The sequence below is a fragment of the Talpa europaea genome (assembly GCF_964194135.1).
Source record: "Talpa europaea genome assembly, chromosome: 5".
NCBI classification, from domain to species: Eukaryota; Metazoa; Chordata; class Mammalia; order Eulipotyphla; family Talpidae; genus Talpa; species Talpa europaea.
This window is the reverse complement of record NC_140071.1, coordinates 5,447,025-5,468,292: the sequence shown is the minus strand read 5'-3', so window position 1 is coordinate 5,468,292 and position 21,268 is coordinate 5,447,025. Positions and strand designations below refer to the sequence as shown.

Here is a 21,268-nt window from a genome sequence, read left to right as displayed (position 1 = left end):
TACTTTTGCAAGTTCTCTTTCCAAGTATTTGCTCTTTAAGGGGAATAGTTGTTTAAGTTGTGCCGAATATCCCTACTGCAGGTAAAGGAGAGGCTGCAGAAGATGGGGCCCTTCCAGCCCATGAACATCTTCCTCAGGCAGGAGATAGACAGGATGCAGCGTGTGCTCAGCCTGGTCCGGGCCACCCTGACCGAGCTGAAACTTGCCATCGATGGCACCATCATCATGAGTGAGAACCTGCGCGATGCGCTGAATTGCATGTTTGATGCCAGGATTCCCGCCCGCTGGAAAAAAGTACGTATCAGTTGATTACTTCTCTTAAACACTTTCTTGTGAATAGGTGTACTTGACAAGTGGGAAGCATCTAAGGGGATCAATCACCTTCTAGCCCTGCACTTTTAGACTCTAAGTCGGGAAAGAAATTATTTACCAGCTCCCATATATCAAGTGCTCTCCTGGGCAATTAACGTGCGTTGCTTCATTTAAATCTTTCATTTTATTGCCCTCGATTTACAGATGCCAAACTTGAGGCTGGCAGAGCTTAAATCAAACACTGAAGAAGTCCTAGAGTCAGAATTTAAATCCAAGCTCTTGTGATCTCAAAACATATGTAATATAAACATATCACTTCTAGTGAACACTATAAAAAAAGGATAGAATCAGTTACCTAATTTAAAATTATGATCTTCCTATATTGATTTTTAAAATGTATTTTTTTACCAAGTTATTGTTGGTTTTTGATACTGTGTATAATTTGTGTATAATTTACGGGAATAGGTTCACACCTTGATATATCTACAGGTTCCCCCCCCCCCAAACCCAGCCTATTGTCAGTTTTTGGAATTTCAGTGTCTTTTGAAAAATAGACAAATTAATTTTTAAAGTACTTGAAGCTCAAGTAGTATATCAGGAGGATCACTACCTTTATTTACACATAAAATACTGCAGTTACATAAGTAGCTGTAAACTGTGATTTGCTGATACCTACCAGTCCAGCCGGGGATACCATTAACGATCCATCTGTGCTGACAGGAATAACAGATAGAGGCCCCACGTGAGAATTCAGGCGCAGTGTTAAGGTAACGAATACAATTAATTTGTTGGTGGTAAAAGAACCTGTGTTTCCATTTCTGTTTCTTCATCAGAGGAAATAAAAGTACATTCTTAGGGACAGTGACTTCAGAAAATAATTTTTGCCTCATTAAAAATGATGAACGGAGGAAGGCTTGCACAGTGGATCATCCCTGGAATATATTAAGTGCTGATGAGCCCTGGGCACATTTATGTAAATAGAAATCACGTTGTATATTGTAGCCACTGAAAATGTAACCTAAGGAAAAATAGTTGAGACCTATTAATGTTGATTCAATTAATTGTTTTAATTGCTTTATCGTAGAATCGTTAATGAATAAATTCATCTGTGGAGGGTGATTCTGTTGACATGAGGCATCTTGAATTAAGTACTAAGCTCTGAATTGATCTGGCATGCTTGGGAGATTAGCTGATTCTCTCCTATCTAAATATCATTGAGGAGGAAGCCTATTTGAAAACTTAAATGTCAGAACCCAAAGGAAATTCATGTTTTAAGGACTTCTGAATTGTAAAAGTGAAATAGATATTTCATCCTCTTTTTTTCTGTGAATGTGGCCGGTTACAGAGCAGAATTAATCCTGGATTATTTGTTTTTGTGCTGGCTTCCAGGCATCGTGGGTTTCAAGTACACTGGGTTTCTGGTTTACTGAACTTATAGAAAGAAACTGTCAATTTACGGCTTGGGTTTTCAATGGTCGACCCCACTGCTTTTGGATGACGGGTTTCTTCAACCCCCAAGGATTTTTAACTGCAATGCGACAGGTAACAGCTCTGATTTGCACCTGTTGGGTTGTTGTGGTTTTCCTTCATTCTACTTTTAAAGAACTTAAGAAGATAGGGAATGATTATCTGTGGTACTAGCAGATACATTTTCTGAACATAAATCCAGAAACTTGTTTTCAGGTAGCTAGATTGAATTTCAAGGTATATGTTTTTCATTTGATTTTGTTTCTTTTTAAAACGCATGTGATTAAATTAGGTAATTGAGTATAATCTAGGAGAGAATCATCCAAATTCTTTAAATACTCACGTCCTTAAATTAGGCTAATTTGGGGCCATGTTTTCATGTCTTTTGTGCTCCTGTATTGAGACAAACCTTTAATTTCCCTCTTCTTCCTCTGCCCTTGCTCTTGTCCTGAGTAGGAAATAACTCGAGCCAACAAAGGCTGGGCTCTGGACAACATGGTGCTTTGCAATGAGGTCACCAAATGGATGAAGGATGACATCTCCGCCCCTCCCACGGAGGGCGTGTATGTGTATGGCTTGTATCTCGAAGGTGCTGGCTGGGACAAGAGGAACATGAAACTCATCGAGTCCAAACCAAAAGTGCTGTTTGAGTTGATGCCCGTCATCAGGATTTATGCAGAAAACAACAGTAAGTTTCTTGTGGTTTCAGGGAAGGCTGGTCTGATTGAATTGATTGACCCAATGTTAACACAGGATCTCATTAATTTTGTCATCATCAATAAGGATGTTACTATTTCATCTACTCGCTCCACATTCACACGCTTGTTTGATGAATACTTATTTTGACCGCAAGGCATCCTCTTAAGTGCTATCGCGGAGACAATGGTGCTAGGTAATTCTTACCTATCTGTGAAGCAGATTGCGTGCATGCATGTGCACACATGCATGCACACACACACACACACACACACAGTATCCCAGGGAGTGAGATGGTTGAGGAAGGCCTTGCTGGCAGCCTGAGCTTAGGCAAGGTGCTGTCTGGGGCTTCATAATTAGGGGTTGTTAGGTTGCTAGGGTGCTGTCAATTCTGGGGTCGGGGTATATTTTACAGAAAAGGTAGTAAACTTTTCTTTTTGTCAAAAATAATAATTTGCAAATTTTGCTTCATTCTGTCATCACATTTAGGCAATGTGCTGTAAAAATGTTTTCCTTAGAAAGCAAAAGAAAAATCTTTTCCCATTGACTTAGATGTTACTTTTTTATTTCTTGTGCCTACACTGTAAAAATCCATGGTGATATGACATTGACCAGCTCAGCGTGATAGTAATAAAGTAATAATTTTAGAATACAGGCAATTCTTTATTATTGAAGAACAGATTTTTGTAGAATTATATGCTCCCTGCTGAGCACTAGTCAGTGGTGATGTTCATTAGCAGTGAGAACGGAGGAAATAAAATGAGCATGGAAAAAAGTGACTGATTTCAAAGTATTTAAAAAAAAGAACAAAAATTTTTGTTACTGATTTTTTTTATTGTTTCAATACAAGTTGGTAGAAAGTTATTTTGTCAAATAGCTCTGCTGCTGAAGTAATTTTTAGTGATAGAAAAGTATTATTCTATCGCTTTTTTCATATTGTAAATCTGTTTCTTTTTTAATTTTGATAACTGGATTGAACTCTGATTGCGATAAAGAGGTATCACTTCATTAATGACCAGCGGACATTTGCAAAGGGCAGCATTTTAAAATTAAACCTCTAATTAATTATTTTTATCTTAATACAAAGGGCAAATTTTAGTTTAATTAATTATTGAATTATAGGTACAGGATTCGTTTGTTTTCAAAAAGAAGTCTAGATGTTTATTAATATATTAATACAATTAATAATTTATAGCTATTAATTTAACAAGTAATGCCTTATTTAATAAAATGGAGTGATATACCCTCCATATATTTGTTCATGTTCCTTGTTTGGAGATCTTGGGAAAATGTCCCAACAGTATTAAATTCACTGCCTGAGATCCCATCCGCCCAAAGCTGAAAAGAAGCAGATGGTTCTTAATAGATTTTCTGCTTTGAGAGAGTGGAACTTCTATATGAATTTCAGTGTTGTAGCTGAGAGGCTGGGAAAATGGGGATCAGAATATTTGGAGGGACAAGGGAAGTTACATTAGGTAGGATGAGCAGGACCCCAGGCTTCCTGCAGCTAAAGAGAGTATTTCCTGCCAGGAAAACTGCACCTAAGAACGCTCTATGAGCCACCGGCTCACATCGTGTGCGGATGCAGTACTGGGGTGGAAATAGTGGTGGGACAGGGAGGCAGAGACCTGGGACTCTGTCAAAGCCCCAGAGAACGGGAGTCTGGGGAATCATTTCAGTGTAAAGATTGGTATGTGGGTGTAGATACTGGGAGAGAGAGCACGTCTCTGGCATCTACTACATACTGGGCATTATGCTATACCAAGCATCCACTCCTATTATTTTTACAACTCTGTAAGGTGCATCACGCCTGTGTTGCAGATGGGGCAAGTGAAGTTTAGAGTCAGTATGTAATTGGCCTGTGATTCCCAGCTACCGAAGCTGGTATCAGAATCACCATGGTCTTCTGCGGCTAGTGTTCTACTTAAGGGAGTGTCCTAGGTGACAAAACCTGACAATCAAGGCTAAATAAAAAAGAGGACAGCTCCTTTGCATTTTGAAGCCTGAACTGAGTGGATTGCAGCTAGTCAGAAGGCACAGTGAAACTGCTCTCCCTCCCTAGGCCCCCTCACTCCAAGATGTGGACTAAGCGTGGTCATTCCCTGTGCATTATGAGGCCGGAACTGTGGGGGCACAAGGCTTGGCAGGGGAGGCTGGAGGAGGGGCTGGAAGAGCTCACACTCAAGTGAAAGACCCCTGGTCTGTATAGTTGTGGTGTTCTTCTGGTTTGTCACCCTGATAATTAGTCTTGTGGCTTTGGAGATGTCTCAAAGATGCTACAGTTGAAGTCAGGTGTCTAGTTATTTGTGGTTCATTTTTACATCTTCCTGCAAAGGCAGAGGCACACAGCCTTGGTGTGTCTCAAGTACTGCCGCGATTTGAGCAGGGACTGTGCATCCATTCCAGTAAGCTTGATTCATACCACCTACAACTTTGTAACATTGGACCTGTAACTCACTCCCTAATATTCACTTTTCTTTTTCTTTCGTCTTTAAAAAAATAATTTATTTATTTATGCATACAAGAGCTGGGGTACAGGCCAGAGGTGTGGGGGGTGAGAGGATTCACCAGAGACAGAGTGAGGAGCAGAACAGGCAGACTGACTGAAGTACACTGCTGAGGGGAGCAGCGGGCAAGGCAGGAGAGGTCTGCTGCTCCATGTGGGTTGCTTCCTCGCCAGCTGGGGATCGAACTCGTTCTGCAGAAGCTGCGAATTGCTTCATAGTGCGGTGCTTAACTCCTTGCGCCACCGGGGAGGCCCTAATGTTCACTTTTCTTATCTGTAAAATGGATTTAATCATTGTATCCCTCGCATAGGATGTTGCCAATACCTAGCATATAGTTAGCACACAACAATGATTTTTATTATTACGACTAGTATTCAATGTGCATAACTCACTTATTGAAAGATTAAAAGAAATATTTTATGTATGAGTTCATTATCAATAATTGAAATGTTATGAGCAAAAGAAGGTAAAATAAATGATTTAAAAATTAAATTATCTTATTAAAATATTTTTATTGAGGCAGCCTGAATTTGTATCATTGTGTATTAGAAGTTTGGGGTCTCGCCATCAGGTGTTATTACCACAGCACACCCACCACCAAGACACCCACAGTCCATTGTGCTCTCACCCCACCTTGCTCTTGCTCCTCCCCAATCCCTCCCCTCCGGCAGCCTCAGTTCTAAAGTCAGCTTTCTGGTTTCGTCCTTACCTTGGCTGTATCTGACCCATTGGTTTCTCCATGTTCCAGTATAAGCCACACCACCTGGTATTTGTCTTTTTCCTTTTGACTTAATTGGCTTGGTGTCACCCCCGGGGCACCATCTATGCTGACTTAAAGTTATATAGAAGGAATCTCCACATAACTTGGTTATTTGGAATATAAGGAATAGATGATGTAATGATATACTAACAATTGTATGGAAAATGTAGACCAGAGAAGGAAGTTATAGCGTTAGAGAATGAAATTCCCTCCAGGTGTTTTATTAAAATCTTAAGCCTCCTGAGGTGTATAGCTCACCAGTTTATGCAACCTGTTCTTTCCACCCTTCCTTTTGAAGCTCTAAGGCTTTTAATGCCTTGAGCTGATTTGTTCCACCTACCTAGTATGTTTATTTTTGTCCTCAGAGGTATTTGTCTAGCCAGGGGTAATGGATTTGAATCATCTGTTCTTGTGGTGGCTTTGTGTCTGTCAGAACTTTCTCTGTGAAATTATGTTTTCAGTGGCTTCTGATCCTGCCGTAGAAATTCTCTGCATGCTGAGAACGTGGCGCAGGCACCTCCAGTTCTGAAGCAATTAAAAATAAAATTAGACCCATATTTCAGATATTTTTTTTTTACCTGTTTATTGAAAAGAATGTTATTTTTTTGAATTCTGTTTTTCTTTGGGGATTAAAATCCCAAGTAGTCAAATACTTCCCAAGGTGTACCTATTACAATTGCCATTTGACTCTCAAATGTAAGACTCAGATGCCATGGCTGCTTGGGGCAGAGGATCCTCCCGTAGCTTAATATACTTGTAATTTTTCACTCTTTTTCTTAAAAAGAGGCCTCTCCTCCTACCCCATTCTGTAAGTGTGCAGTCTCATGAGAATTGGCTCTGCCCCTCACCATGGGGTTTCCAAGGCTGGAGAGAAAGGGAGGCTTTGGTTAGGGAGGAAAGCCTTGCAGAGCACCTATGAAGGGTGGACACGGAGGTCATGAGAATGCATCTTGCTAAGCCCGATAGTGGTTGAAAATATCATTAGCTGAAAATATGTTTAATGCACCACATTGCCCGGCCTGCCTCAACCGTGCTCAGAGACATTAGCCTGCAGGGATGGGGAGAAATGCCACACCCAGCATCCAGCCACACTGGCCACACTGGCTGCTGCAGCTCACTGGGCTGTCCAGCACCACCGGGGCACCTGCTGCCCATCGCCAGCCCAGGGACAGACCACCACGCGGAACACGAAGTACATTTTCTATTGAGTGTGTGTTACTCTAACACCATCATAAAGCTGAAAGATCCTAAGTCAGCCCACTGCAGCTGGGACTAGATGTACAGAGCACAGATTGTCTTCCAAGGTGGAGATGCTTCTGGAAGCTCAGTCTACCTGATCCAACAAGGCAGGCTGGATCACAGGAGCTGCGCTGTGGCTGGACTCCCGTCCCAGCTGCTGTCATGTCTTCACTCTCATGGGAGCCCCTGCACCCAGGAGGGGTCAGACACCCCCTCTCCTGTGAGATTGGATGTGGTGTGGGTTCTGGCCAGAGGGCTGAAGAGAGAACGGTTTTGAAATATTGATAATAATGAAATAATACTCACTGGTGCTGAGGCTGATTAAAATGATAGTTTCCTTGTGACAAAGGCGAGTCACAGGAGAAACAGGCAGGATGCTTTGGGGAAATGAAGGAGTAAGGGCAAGGGGCATGTTGAATTGAAGCCTGGAAAGAGGCAGCAATGGGAGGGTCATGTCATGTCACGTGGGGGGTGACTGTCAAGGTCATGGGCCAAGGAGCCAGCGAGGTCATCCTGCCGACCTCTGGATGTCTTGTCACACCCACCAGAAACCTGTGTTGGCATCTGTTTCCCATCTGGGAACTGACAGACCTCAGGAAACACTTTTCTTGCTGCCAAAACCTGTACTTTGCAATGACCTTGGAATGCACAAATTTAGTTCTGCACCGTGTGGGATGCTGAAGTGGGAAATTCACCAAGTGATTTTCTTTTTATGAATTCTTTGCAGCTGTAAGAGATCCTCGGTTTTACTCCTGCCCGATCTACAAGAAGCCCATCCGAACAGACTTGAACTACATTGCTGCGGTGGAGCTCAGGACGGTCCAGGCCCCCGAACACTGGGTGCTCCGTGGCGTTGCCCTTCTCTGTGATGTCAAGTGATGAGGGCGTGTCCGATGGGCACAATTTGGGAGAGTGGGGATGAGAATGAAGTGGCCTCTGTTAGTGCAGGAGAATGCAGGGCCCAGGTGCTTGGATAATTAATGAGCTGCACGGACTTCCCTCCTCTGTAGTTGGGTGCTGAGGACACTTCACCTCCTTCAGCATTAATGACCAATCACTGTGTTTGTTGAAAAGTTATTTGGTGATTTAAAAGTAAAATTTACAACCTCCTAATGAAATGTGGCCCCACACTCACAGCAATGGATTTTTCTTCTTTGCAGTCTAAATCCTGGCTAGGTTAAGCAGACAATATTTCCCTCCAAGGGATTGTTCTTTGATTGATGTGGGTCAGTTGAAGCCCAGTTCTCTCAGGCCAGTTTGTGTTGATTTTGCTTCTGTTGCTTTTGCATCTCACCCAGGTGAGGAGATTTATGTTCATGGCTCAAGCAGCCAATTAAAAATTTTTTAAGGGCCCCCTTGGTGGCACAAGGATTAAGTCTCAGCACTATGATGTTATCTGCAGCCACTGCAGTATGAGTTCGATCCCCGGCCAGGGAGCTGACCCACAGGGCACAGCAGACCTCTCCTGTCTCGCCCGCTGCTCCCCTCAGCAGTGTATTTTGGTCAATCTGCCTGTTCTGTTCCCCACTCTGTCTCTGGTGAATCCTCTCACCCCTCCTGTACCTCTACTTATACCCCAGCTCGTGTATGCATAAATAAATAAATCTTAAAAAAAATAAATAAAAAGGTTTTTAAATAAATGGAAAAAATAGAGGAACGAGTTAAGACTGTGAGTAGATGAGTACATAATTCTACATCTACAGAATGAACATATAATGTTCAATCCTACCGACGAATTACGAGATCCTGAAATCTCTTACAATAAACAAATAAATAAATAAAAATGAGCTGCGGTGGTCTTTGTGAAAGGAAGGGAATACACAACACACACAAATTCCCAGAGCGAGGTCCAGCCACCCAGCTCTTGTGAAGTAGTTAAAAGGACAGAAAGAGCCATAAAAATCTTCACATGCTTTGATTTTTATTTTCACTTCTGGACATCCATACCAAGGAAACATTTTAAGAGACTGAAAGAAATTATATATAAAAATCTACTTAATAACAAAAAAAGGAACTGTCCTCAGTGTTCAATAATAAGGCTATGCTTAAGGAAACTACTATCTAATATCACCTAGTTTCTTTCAGCATAGCCTCATTTAAACACACAGAAAACAACATCAAAGATTTCATAAGATGGGAATATAAACACTGTTATGTGAGTGATAATAGTTGACAAAATATCACGTACACTGCGATTATCCCCATAAAATGAATCTGTGTGCAAAGAGTAGAGGATATGAAAAAATAAAAATATGACAGATGGAAAAGACGCCAGTTGACTTGAAAAGTGTAATGATTGGAAGGAAAATGAGAAAACAATAAAAGTTTCAGTGTGAGGAGAGTTCATGTGGGCTTTTATTAATTAAAAAAAATACCTAAAGGACTTTTCTTCACATCTTTCTATTATAAATGCTGGTTTTTGATGATAAACTGCTGGGTCAGCATTGAATTAGAGTTGGGGTTTGCAAACCTTTGCTTAACTTTAGTTTTCATTAACTTCGTGATGACAAAGGGTTTCCTAGGAGACAGAGTGGGTCCCCCTCAGAATCCTTTGCTTGGTGACAAGGAGCATTTTATGCTAATTATAATGAGGGTTAACCCCCCTGTGGGTCATGTGACTATTCACCTTGGACACTACTGCTTCTACCCGAGTAGCTTTTTTAGGTCTTAGTTAATGTATCAGTTGATGTGTGTGAATTGTAAACAATTATTTTACTCTGAAGAACAACTAATGAAAATGTAAAACCGATGTGAATTAATAAAAACTTGCTAATGAATGTCTGAATTGTAATCGCCATTCATTATCCAGGCGGATAGAGCCTTTGGAGATCCAGAAGTGAGTTTCAAAACTGGATAGTTACCAAACCACTTGAAAACACCTTGCTCATGGAATTCTGTCATCTGCTCCTTTTGATATGTATGTGTGAGCCTCAGAAACCCAGAGTAAATTAGGACACCATGAAAACAACCAGCAATTTTCAAGAACTAACTCAACAAGAGATGCTCATGAATCAATAGCGAGACAATGAGGCCCTTTCCTGCCTCCCCCTAACTGGTTCACCCTCCCATACCCCTAGCTAGCTCCCCCTCTGGAGGCTGCTGTCAATTTACAGAATCTGGACAGGAATCTTCTGGTGATGGAGAGAGTTGAGGTCTGTGCTGGGTGGTGAGACCACAGCGAGGGGCTTGGTGCTACTGTAGAGTGACAGAGAAGCTTTTCCATCTGTCTCGATATTGTCTTATTTAAAAAATCATTTATTCTGTTCCTCTTGTGTGTCAAGCGCTCTAATGCACTGGTAGGAAAAAAAGATCATGGTCTGATTTCCTGCAGTTCCCCTAAGAGGACTAGACACAGAAAAGAAAGCATTTATCCAGATAGGCCATTTTTTTAGAATCTCAGTTTATGATCACATAACATGACATGTCTATGTGAGACACACAGAGAAAGGTGTAGACAGTGGGTTAGTAGAGGAAGGAAAATACTAGGAACCATGAGTGAGAAGAAGGTGGGGGGGCTCACAACAATTCAGGTGCATTGTTTCAGATCTCTGATTAGCAAAAATTTATTTTAACTAAGATTACAGAACTTGGCAGTCTTCCCTGGTGTTTCCAGGTCCCTGGTCCCTCAGAGCCATGTGAGGCTGCCTGTGACCCGTGCAAGTAGGGTCCTTCCAAAATTGAGACAAAAAAGAATTTTGCACTGCCCTTTCATGCACGGGCATTCTATCACCAACCCACAGCACGTCTCCAGTCTTCTCAGAGCTTCCTTCTCAGGGAATGTTGGCAAACGTGGTGGGTGGTGGAGTTCACTCAGCTCCCGGGATGCCCTCCCCTACCGGGACCAGCAGCGCCACCACATCTGGATTCTCCAGCAGCGAAACTCCCTGGGGCGCCTCCCCTGCACAGACTTAATATGATCCTGCCCTGAGGGAAGCTCTCAGGAGGTGAGCTCTGGGTTCAGGCTGAGGCTCCCAGTGGGGGAGGGGAGGTGGAGGCCTGAGAACACAGTGGGAAGGGAAGATGGACTGTGAGGAAGGACTGTGGGTGCCTTGGTGGTGAGTGTGGTGTAGGAACAACACCTGAAGGGGAGATCCTATACCTCTGAGATGCAAATAATGAGGTAAATCAATGTTACCTCCATTAAAAAAAATTAGTTTCTTATGTAAAAACAAACTGCACTCTGAGCTGCTTCTGAGCTTCAGCCTGGAGGACTTTGAACTGTGCAGCCCAGAGGCAGCAATTTTAGGTTGAATCCTACTCTCATTTGCATGAAAAAAAAAAAGATTATAGGGATGAAGTGGGAAGGAAGAAAGCCCAAGGGCAAAGGTAGAAACTGGGGTGAGCTGAGATGCAATAAGATGGAGCACCAGGGTTCTTTTTCTCAGATATTGTTAGAATTTGATGTTATTAGCAGTAACTCTGGCCAATCAAAAAAATGAATAATCTCAAAACCTCTCAAATCAGTCTTTAGAAATTGGTTCCTTTATCCCCTGGATTTCAAAGTTTTCATTACAAAATGCCAACAGTATTATGATCTTACATTATAATTTCAATGCCTTAAAGGATTTAATCTGAGATTTGATAAATGTGCTATCAGCTCCTCCCTTTTAGCACATCCTTAAATCACAGTAGGGATTTGGCTAATGAGTCTTCTTCCTGAGCCTTCTTCGTGCTTTCTCTGATTTAAGACTCCATTTAGTCTCCCAAGGCTCTGGATTTATAGGCAAGCTTACAGTTTCCAATATATGCTGGGTGGTTGCAATGCCAAGATCGGGAGACTTGCCCTGCCTTTAATTTGCATGCCAAATGGCATTTTTTCACTGGGTCCTGCGATAGAGCCTGACTGCATATCATGTGAGCAGAGCTAAGTCACAGGGCTCAGCGTGATGCTTTGTCCTGCTCCAGCAATGCTTTATAATCACCGTGATACCTTCCTTCATTTATTTTTTCACTTAAGCTAATATGCACAGTGTTCATATCAAATGTCATCACAAACAGGATTGCCTGGAAAGCCAATTAAAATTTTCCTAATACTTTGTGCAGGCGTCAATTTTAATAAGGCTACATAGTGTGTTCACAAGTGCTTGAGATGGGAGCAAGATTCACCGTCATGTAGGACACCAAAGAGACTCCTGGAAAGTCATGTGATGGAGATGTGTGAGGATGATGAAGCCAAGCCTGTTATAGCTGATACTGAACAGTTCACTGTACTGCAGGGCTCAGTTTAAAATTCACCCATTGAACGTCAGTTTGCTCAGCTCAGGCTGCTGGGATGTATCTGTTTATAATTTATTTATGCAAATACTTAAAGCAAATCCCAGGAGACCTGTAGAAAATGGGTTTATAGAATATTTTAGTGTTTTATCACTTGAAAAGTGATAGTTTGCATGCACCAATGAAACTTGTTGCTATTTTAGCAAATAGTGCAATGTGCTTAGTGTCTCGGGCACATAATCAATTGCTATTGTTCACATCTTATATCCCTTGATATATGATACCACTGATGCCAAAGATATATAAATGGTATAAATGAGGGGTTTGAAAAAGATGATTGCTGTAAATTGAATCATATTCTTGGAAAACACATCTATTTCAAGGTGTTTTGATTATATTAGAAATCAGAGAATCAAGGGTTGATTGGAGGCCACAGCTAATAAGCATGTCTAGTTTGCTGGAGCCTACTTTAGTTTATTTTTGTTATTTGTTTTCTTCATGTTAAAAGTCCAATAGTCTTCTGTGGAAAAAAAAAATAGAACACATTTGACCCATATTGATATTATATAAGGATGGGAAATTTACAGATAAATTTGGGGGCAGTGTGAACTAGACAGTTGCTATACATTGATGTCAGAGGTGTAGAATCATTATATAGAGTCATCGTATAATTATTTTGATCCCTGCTTGACTAACATGTCTGCATTTAGCTGCAAGTATATTATTGCTAGTAGAATTATGTATTAGGTATAATACATAGAACAAATACATAACATTCTAAAATCTATGTCTTGTGTGTGAACAAGAACCACCTAGCTTATTTCAGAAATATTTAAATCCCTCTTTTATGTAATATCAATTGGTCTTTAGGTGAATGATAAACAAGAAAGAGGAATGATTTCAGAATTAAGTAGATCATAGGAATATTTCACTCTGGCTGCTTCTTACTTTATAACAGTGCATCTTCAAGAAGAAATAGTGCATCAGGTAGAGTCTTGTCATACAGCTGTCCATTTGTGGGGGCCATTTGTGTCACGCCTTCTGGTGCTGCTGGGTTGAGCTCAGGACAGATACTCCTTCCTGCAGGAGAGAACTTACGGTGAGTCTTGGCATTACAGGGTCTGCAGCTTGTAACATAAATCCCAAGGTGGCTTTCAGGGTTATTTAGATTGGGATAGCCTTTGCCACGCTGTGAAGCCCTCAATCACATGTCACACAATGACCCTTTCCTCTACCTCACTGACACCTCCAATGACAGTCCTGGCTGTCATCAGGTGGAGCTACTGATGACTTAGGATGAGAACCCCTTGGTGGGATACTTGCATTTAGATAGAGAACTTAGAGAGACCTTTGCTTACAATTCTTCACTGGCCTCTTTTGTCCTTTATGAAATATAGACAGAATTTTCACTAAAGCATTTTTATAAAATAGTGGGCATGGTTGACCCCTAACAGCACATTTTGCTTTTCAATATTAACCCCATGTGGGAAGGAGAAGTCTGCAACTCACGCGTGAGACAATAACAGAAGACACGGGATCTAACCCATTCTAGCCTATTTCAATTGAAATTAATGTGATTTTGTTGCAAAATGGAAAGCCCGGGAATGCCCAGACAAATGTGCGGCAGGCCAGTAGTTGAAGTCCTGGTATCTTCTGGCAGGCCGGATGAATTGCTCTATTTGTTCACATTAATTAGTCTCCAAACAGCTCACTAAAGGCTCTGTTTGCTGTGAGCATCTTTACCCACAGTCATGATTCTCATCACAGATACGGTGTTAACTCTGAACAGTGCCCAGGGAAAGTCAGGCAGCTGCCAGGAGTAACTCCCTCTCCTCCAGCCACACCCCATCTCAAACCCTGACTTGCAGCCCTGCTCTGCTGGTTTAATTTGCACACCTTTACAGTCCCTGCAGGAACAGGACTGTGGCTCAAGGCTCTGGAGGTGCTGCCTGGATAACCCCCTTCTCTCCAGATGCTCCCTATCCCCAGCTGGCTGCCTGGCAGTTCCTTTCTTCACTACTGTGATGCCGGGAGGTTAGCAGAGCAGGCAAAGAAAGAGGAGTGTTGGGAACCCACAGACAAGTTCAACTCTGGACTTAACTGCCACTCACTGGCTAAATTTGGCAGAATTAATTAGCATTTCTGAGGCCTTGTTTCCTCATTGCAAAATGAATACACATAACGCCGCCTTCCTTGTGAAGCTATGGTGAGCAACAAGAGAAAGTGCCAGGACAGAGGAATTTTCAGGAAAGGTCAGTGTCTTTTCCCCAAGCTGCACAGGCCCGTCCCTGTAAGGGGGAGAGGGGCAGGCGGCCACGCACCAGGTATGGAGAGGCCTCTGTAGAAGGTGTCCCTGATGGTGAACAGATAGATGGAGGCCTTCTGAAGCTGGGGCTCTGGCACTTGGCCCCAGAGCACTGCTTGTGGGCAGTGCAAGCAGCGGGGGGTGGGGTGGCCATTTTAGTGCCTGCCACCAGCGGCCCCACTCGGGCTCAGGCTGCAGGCAGAGGCCAGGAGTGATGGGGACAGCCAGGTTATCTGCCATACCACCTCAGGGCATGCAGCCCCTGGGGCCCTACGGGGCCAACTCAACGCTATGGCTCCTCCAGCAGGCAATAGAGGCCCCTGGATTTGGTGCCTGGAGTGTGGAATGGGTGATCATTTGCAGGCAATGAGCTATTAGTAAATGGTCCAATCAGCAATAGGATTGAAAGCAGTCCAATCAGACTTGTAGGTGTTGGTGGTGGTAGCGGGCGGGGAGTCACCGAAAGAGTACACGAATTGGGGGCAGGCACCAGCTTGGGCCTCACCCTGTGCTTGAGAAAGCCTCTGTTCCTGACCTCTGAAGGAAGAAGAGAAGCAAAGACCTTCACAAAGGTAAAGGCCGCTGCCCTCCGGCCCTGCCTGTGACATCCTCTGAAAGGACCAGGCCTGGTGTCCCAGAGTGCTGTTCTTTGTGGTAGGCCAATGACTCATGGAGAGCTGGAACGCTGGTGTTTTTGACACCATGGCCTCCTAGTGACCAGGTGACCAGCACTACTGGCAAGTGCTGCCCAGCACTGTTGAGGGTGACTGGCACTCTGAGGCTGTTGAATGCCTGACACCACGTCCCAGTGTTCCTGCCTCTGTCTGGTCCAGCGTCCAGTCCCGACCTTCAGACCGCTGCTGGGCCTGCTGCAGCAGCACCTCAGGAGCCTGTGGGCACCTCCAGCTGTGGAGAGTTGGACCCGGACCTGCTGCTGGTCTGTGCCACGTGCTCCGGGCCCTTGTTGATGGGACAGCGCCATCTTGGATGAGTGGCTTCTTATTTGGGACTTCTGGACTGGACACCATCACACTGTCTGAGGTGAGAAAGTGGGCCACTTGTGGCCTTAGAATCTCTTTATTTTCCCTGTTTGTTAAATAAACCCCATTGTTGTTGTTCTCTGAGCGTGAGCCATCTTGTGGTCGTGCACAGGGGTGGAGCCCACAGTGATCGGTCCTATTCTGGGCCCTGTCCTTGGATGGCTACACCTGCAGTAGTAAGCCCAGTCCAATCTCCATCAATGCCGGTCCGTCCTGTCTTGTAATTTAAAGGAGAACTGATTTCTTGAGGTCCCTTTGCCTTTATTGCTTTGATAGGAGCATATTTATAAGTCAGTTCCAAGATAAAGCTTCAGCCAGTACGATTTCTCTCTGCATGGCATGTCCTAAATGCACGAAGTTGCACACTCATTTGTCATTTCATGCTCATGTCTGCTGCTCATATTCACAACCCCAGTTGTCAGCGGGACTGTGCTTCCTCTGTGCTGTCCAGGCGGTGAGGTGTTGACTTTATTCATGAACTGGTGACCAGATATCTATTTGAGAGGACAAAAGGAGATGGCGGTAGAACAAGCTACAGCTAGGGGGCTACAATCACAGCTACTATTTTTGTTTATATGAAAAGGCTTCGACTGTTCGAGTGCTTCCTAACCCTGGCTGTACATTAGAATCTTTCGAGCTGGGAGCCATTGCTTGGAGGGTAATCGCGAGGAAGCTGAGGGCCTTTATCTCGGTCTCCAGGAGAGGGTGGGCGCCTAACTACAGTAAACAACAATTAGCAAACACAGATGGTCCAATCACGTTGATAAATCTCCTCCCTAATGTCCTCCAGTAGTTTTCCATGAGCTCACCTCAGCATTCAACACACGTCTGAAGAGGTGTGAACAGTGTTGTAAACCAACATTACTTCAATGAAGAATAATGTATATGGAAAAGGAAAAATTTAAAATGTTAAATTTTGTTGCAGGGGAGTTCAAGCTCTTCCCGCTGTTGCAATAGACTCGAATAAAATCTTCCTTGTTTCCAACAAGTATCTAGTATAATTTTTCTTTGAAAAGGATTTAAAATACACACTTGTGCTTATCATAGCCCACTTTCAAATTATCTCTCTTCATGTAGAAGAATCTTATACTCCTTCCCCCTCATCCTTTCTACCACCATTGTTATAAACTTTTATGGCTTACAAGTCTCGTAAATCACTGTAACTGTCCTTATCTTAGTGTAACTGTCTACCTTTTAGTGATTAAAAACAAGAGAAACATTTTTAGGTTTACCTTTTTCCACTTTCATTTTTTTCATGTCTGAGTCTGCACCTGCCATCATACTGCTTTGCTCCAGGAAGTCTTTTAAACAATTTTTTTTTAAAAGATTTTATTTATTTTTAGACAAGAACGGGGGCACAGGCCAGATGCACGGGAGGGTGAGAGGATTCACCAGAGACAGAGCGGGAAACAGAACAGGCAGAAGGACTGAAACACACTGCTAGGGGAGCAGCAGGCGAGACAGGAGAGGTCTGCCGTGCCATGTGGGCATCTCCCTGGCCGGCCTGGATCGAACCCGCGCTGCAGAGGCTGCGGACAGCTTCGTAGTGCGGAGCTCAACCACTGGCGCCACCAGGGGAGGCCCTCCAGGAACTCTTTTAAACATTTCTTGAACATTTTCACTGACACTTTTTCAGCTTTTGTTGTCCCCAAAAGTCTTAATTTCATCTTTTTTTTTTTTTTTTTTTTTGGCTGTGTGTAGAATTTAGGATTGTCAGGGTTTTTTTTGTTTTCTTTTTAAAAAATTTATTTTTATTTATGCATTATGCATACAAGAACTGGGGTGTAGACCAGAGTGCAGGGTGGGGGAGTTAGAGGGATTCACCAGAAATAGAGTGGGGAACAGAACCGATGGATCTATACTGAAATACACTGCCGAGGGGAGTGGTAGGCGAGACTGGAGAGGTCTGCTGTGCCGTGTGGGTAGCTCCCTGGCCAGGGATTGAACTCAGGCTGCCGTGGCTGCGGATTGCTTCATAGGTTGCGTCTTAACCCCTTGCACCACCGGGGAGGTCCTCAAGTGGTTATTTTAAAAGGTGCCTGGGAAAAGCAAAATAGGAACTTAATAACAGGAATCCTAAGCTTGGGTCCTTTACTCAGTGTCCAGATTGGCAGTGAGAGGCTGGCAGGATGTCAAATGCCCAGCTAGCAACTTAGAATCACTTTTTTTCTCCTTACAAGTAAAATCACTTTTTTCTCCTTACAAGGTGCCAGCAGGCCTGGGACTCCCTCGGAAGCTCCAGGGAGGATCTTTTTTTTTTTTTTTTGCTTCTTCTAGTTTCTGATAACTGTTGACTTTCCTTGCTTCTGGGCACCCACCTCTTAGCTCTGCCTCTTTCTTCACATTGTCTTCTGTTCGGGTATCTCGCCTCTGTCATTTTCTTACAAGATCACTAGCCATGGCATTTAGGGTCCACCTGGATAATTCAGGATATCGCAAAACCCTAACTATAATCTCATATCTCATCTGCAAAGACCGTCTTTCCTTATTTTCCAGGCTCCAAGTATTAGGTGTATTTGGGTGCCCATTATTTGGTCTACCGCACCAGTGTTATTTTAATTGAACTGCATCCAAACTTTTCATGAAAACCACTGTTCCTGGGGGTTACAAGAGCATTAAGGAGGCCAGCATGCTGAGTTTGACTTGGCACCTTTAATCATCATCATTATAACAAAGCTAACATTTACTGAATATTTATGAAAGTTGCTCAAAGCAATTTCTTGAAATCTTTGCAACTGAAAAGTTGGCCTGAGAACCAGAGGCATCAAAATACCTGAGACTGTTAGAAATCTGTAATTGTGGCCTTATATAACAGCGACTCAATTAGAAACTTAATTTTATCAAGATTCTTACCGATTGGTCTGAATATTATAGGTTGAGGACTCTCTTTTCAGTACTTACTCATTTAAACTTTATTGCTGTTCTACAACGTAGGAATTATTACTGGCACCTGTTACACAGGTGAAGACTGTTAAGACTTGACGTGTTTGGGAAATTTACTCAAAGGTACTTAATTAGCAGGGATGGGTGCTGGAATCCGCCAGGTCTGCCAGACGGTACCATTAACCATCTAGGACGTCCTGCCTCTTCATACAGCGAATATTGGTTATTGATTCATCAGAAACATTGGGAAACCTGCTTTGCAGAAACCCTGGTCATTTCCAAGTTTTTTTTTTTTTTTGTTTCTCCAAGTCAGTCCCTCAGTGTCAACCCTAGGGGGCGCTGTAAAAGCAGCATTTCTGTATAACAACATCCTGGATAAATTCTGTGGACCTGCTGAAAGCATCAGTCAGTTGCTTGAGTAGTGGTTAATGAAATGACTTTTATTTTGCAGAAAATTAAAAATGTGCCAATTAGAACCAGAACACGAATATAACCCCTGCCATCTGCCTCTTGCTCATTTGCATTGATGGAAAAAACTGATAAACAGACAGGCTTTGCAGGCCAGTGAGACTTGTTTACAGGCTGAGCAAGGGGTTAGAAGGGCGCTTAATAACTTTATGTTTACTGATCTATATGAATAATTTCTCAGGAAGTGATATTTCTCAGGTGTGACGCTTTTAGGGAGCAGGAGTGGCCCCTCAACCTCCTCTATCTGAGTGTCCCAAATTATTTTTGGTTCAAACTGTCAATTTGAAATGATGATCATGAATTTTCCACATCATGTTTACGAACAACAGAAATACTGGTAAAACAAATACTCATAAAGAATATCAATCTCTGTTTGTAAACATTTTACTGTAGCCCCATTTTATAAGTGTGGGAGGTGACAGTATTTTCCTATATTTACCAAGTTGGCTTAGAGAGGTCTCATCACTGCACCAGATGAACATTGTGGGGTAAACACATCGTCTGCCTTTTATATGTGAAATCATCAGGGTTCAGAATAGCTGACTCTCCTGGGGTTCTTCATGCAAGTCCATGAATGGCGTCACCACCTACTCCTCCAGGTGCCTGGGGTTCAGCTCAGTATCTCCTGCATTAATCTCATCTGTGGCAGCCCACCCTGCACTTCTGCTTACACAAACACAGTCTCCATCAGTTCTTCCTTGACCTTTAGTGTGACCAGGTTGGGGTCTGCGCTGTTACTTCTCAGCAGAGGTTTTGCTTGGCTGAGGCTCAGCCACAGGTTGCTTGTTAACTATATGAAAAATAGCTATTCCAAGGCAAAGGGTGATATGAGGTAGTGTTTCTTCCACAGGAAAAGTTGTTACAGTGTGAGGGAGGGAAGAGGACAGCTGATGTACATGTCATCCCAATAGGAACGCTCAGTTCTGACCTTCTCTCATCAGAGAAGGGTCTGGGTCAACTCACCTCCCTCACCATCTGCATCATTGTGGTACTGTTTACAGATTTCCTCAGATCTAAAATTTGCAAACTCTTTATTGAAAAGTGTGCATCTTTGAGATGAGAGTTCACCTCACATGATTTATTTTATTTTTGCATAGGCCAGAGGTGTGGGAGCGGGGAGTGAGAGGATTCACCAGAGACAGAGTGGGGAACAGAACAGGCAGATCTACTGAAATCCACTGCTGAGGGGAGCAGCGGTTGAGACAGGAGAGGTCTGCTGCGCCATGTGGGTAGCTCCCTGGCTGGGGATTGAACTCAGCAATGATGGTGGTGAGACTTAACCCCTAGGGCACTAGGGAGGCCCACCTCCCATGATTTTTGAAGATATTTGAAATGGCAAGAAGAGCAGGTCCCGATGGGGATGGCTCACTGAAAGGAAATTTTATTCCAAGATGTATTATCTTGTGTTGCTTATCTACTAAAACTCTAAATGGCTAATATGAGCCAGGGACTGTGCTGAGTGCTGGGGTTAAGACAGGAAGAGGGATTCTGAGTGATTTCCCTTCCAACTTCCAGAGAAGGAGGAGGGAATAACCCATGGCCACTGTGGAAGGCTAAGTGATGGGTGAAGCAGGGGCTGTGGGGCCCACTGGCTCTCTGGGAAACAACATAAGGCTTCATCGAGGGGATGAAACAGAGTTGCATGAGGAGAAGCTGCATGGAGGCAAAGGGGTGGACTGTGAGGGTGAAGCTAGCAGTGCAGTGAGGTCAGAGGGGGTGAGTATAGGGCTGCTGAGGTGAGACAGGAGGCAGGTGGACAGAAACCTGCTCCCCCTGTAGCTGGTTGTTTCACACTCTGTCTTCCTAATCAGGTGTGGTTTAACCAGAACTGATTCATATTGATGGAAGCTTCCTTTTATTCAGTTACTGTGTAAGATTCTGCTGGACATAGTGAAGGCTCCCCATAAATAATTGCTTAGCTGCTGTCTGAATATTGGCTGTGTTCCTCAGTTAAAAATTGTATTTCACATCATAAAGCCAGTAGCCAGACACTGTCATCTCAGAGTAGCTAAGGGATAGCTAAACTGGTGCTTTGAAACTATGCTCCACCCGGCCTACGTACGTGGAAGCAAGACTTTAAGGGGAACAGCCCCTGAGAAAAAGGGGGTGTCAGCCTAGTTATAATAGTGAGGGCCTGCTTTTGAGCCCAGGCAAGGGAAAAAAGCATCAAGAGAAAGGACAGGAAAGACGGATTGCCTCCATGACAAAGAGGCATCTTAATCTTGGCATCTTAATCCTTGACTAACTCTTACATGTCACTTAGTAGATGTCAGATGCTGTAAGAAACACTTTATGTTTACAACACCACGTTGACTCTTTAAACAACCACATGCTGCTGTATTTTAGCTTTTCCATGTTATCCATGGGGCACTGAGGC

General features: G+C 43.3%; 1 protein-coding gene across 1 annotated transcript in view; it reads left to right on the top strand.

The window, feature by feature from the left end:
• The window catches only part of DNAH5 (dynein axonemal heavy chain 5), a gene marked incomplete at both ends in the record, with an annotated part of 180,216 nt that extends 172,356 nt beyond the window's left edge, over positions 1-7,860 (top strand). The window contains 4 exons of the mRNA XM_084233059.1: positions 82-294; positions 1,702-1,854; positions 2,236-2,467; positions 7,709-7,860. Coding sequence (XP_084089185.1) covers positions 82-294; positions 1,702-1,854; positions 2,236-2,467; positions 7,709-7,860 — 750 coding nt within the window. The remainder of the gene's footprint in view (positions 1-81; positions 295-1,701; positions 1,855-2,235; positions 2,468-7,708) is intronic.
• Between the last annotated feature and the right edge of the window lie 13,408 nt (positions 7,861-21,268).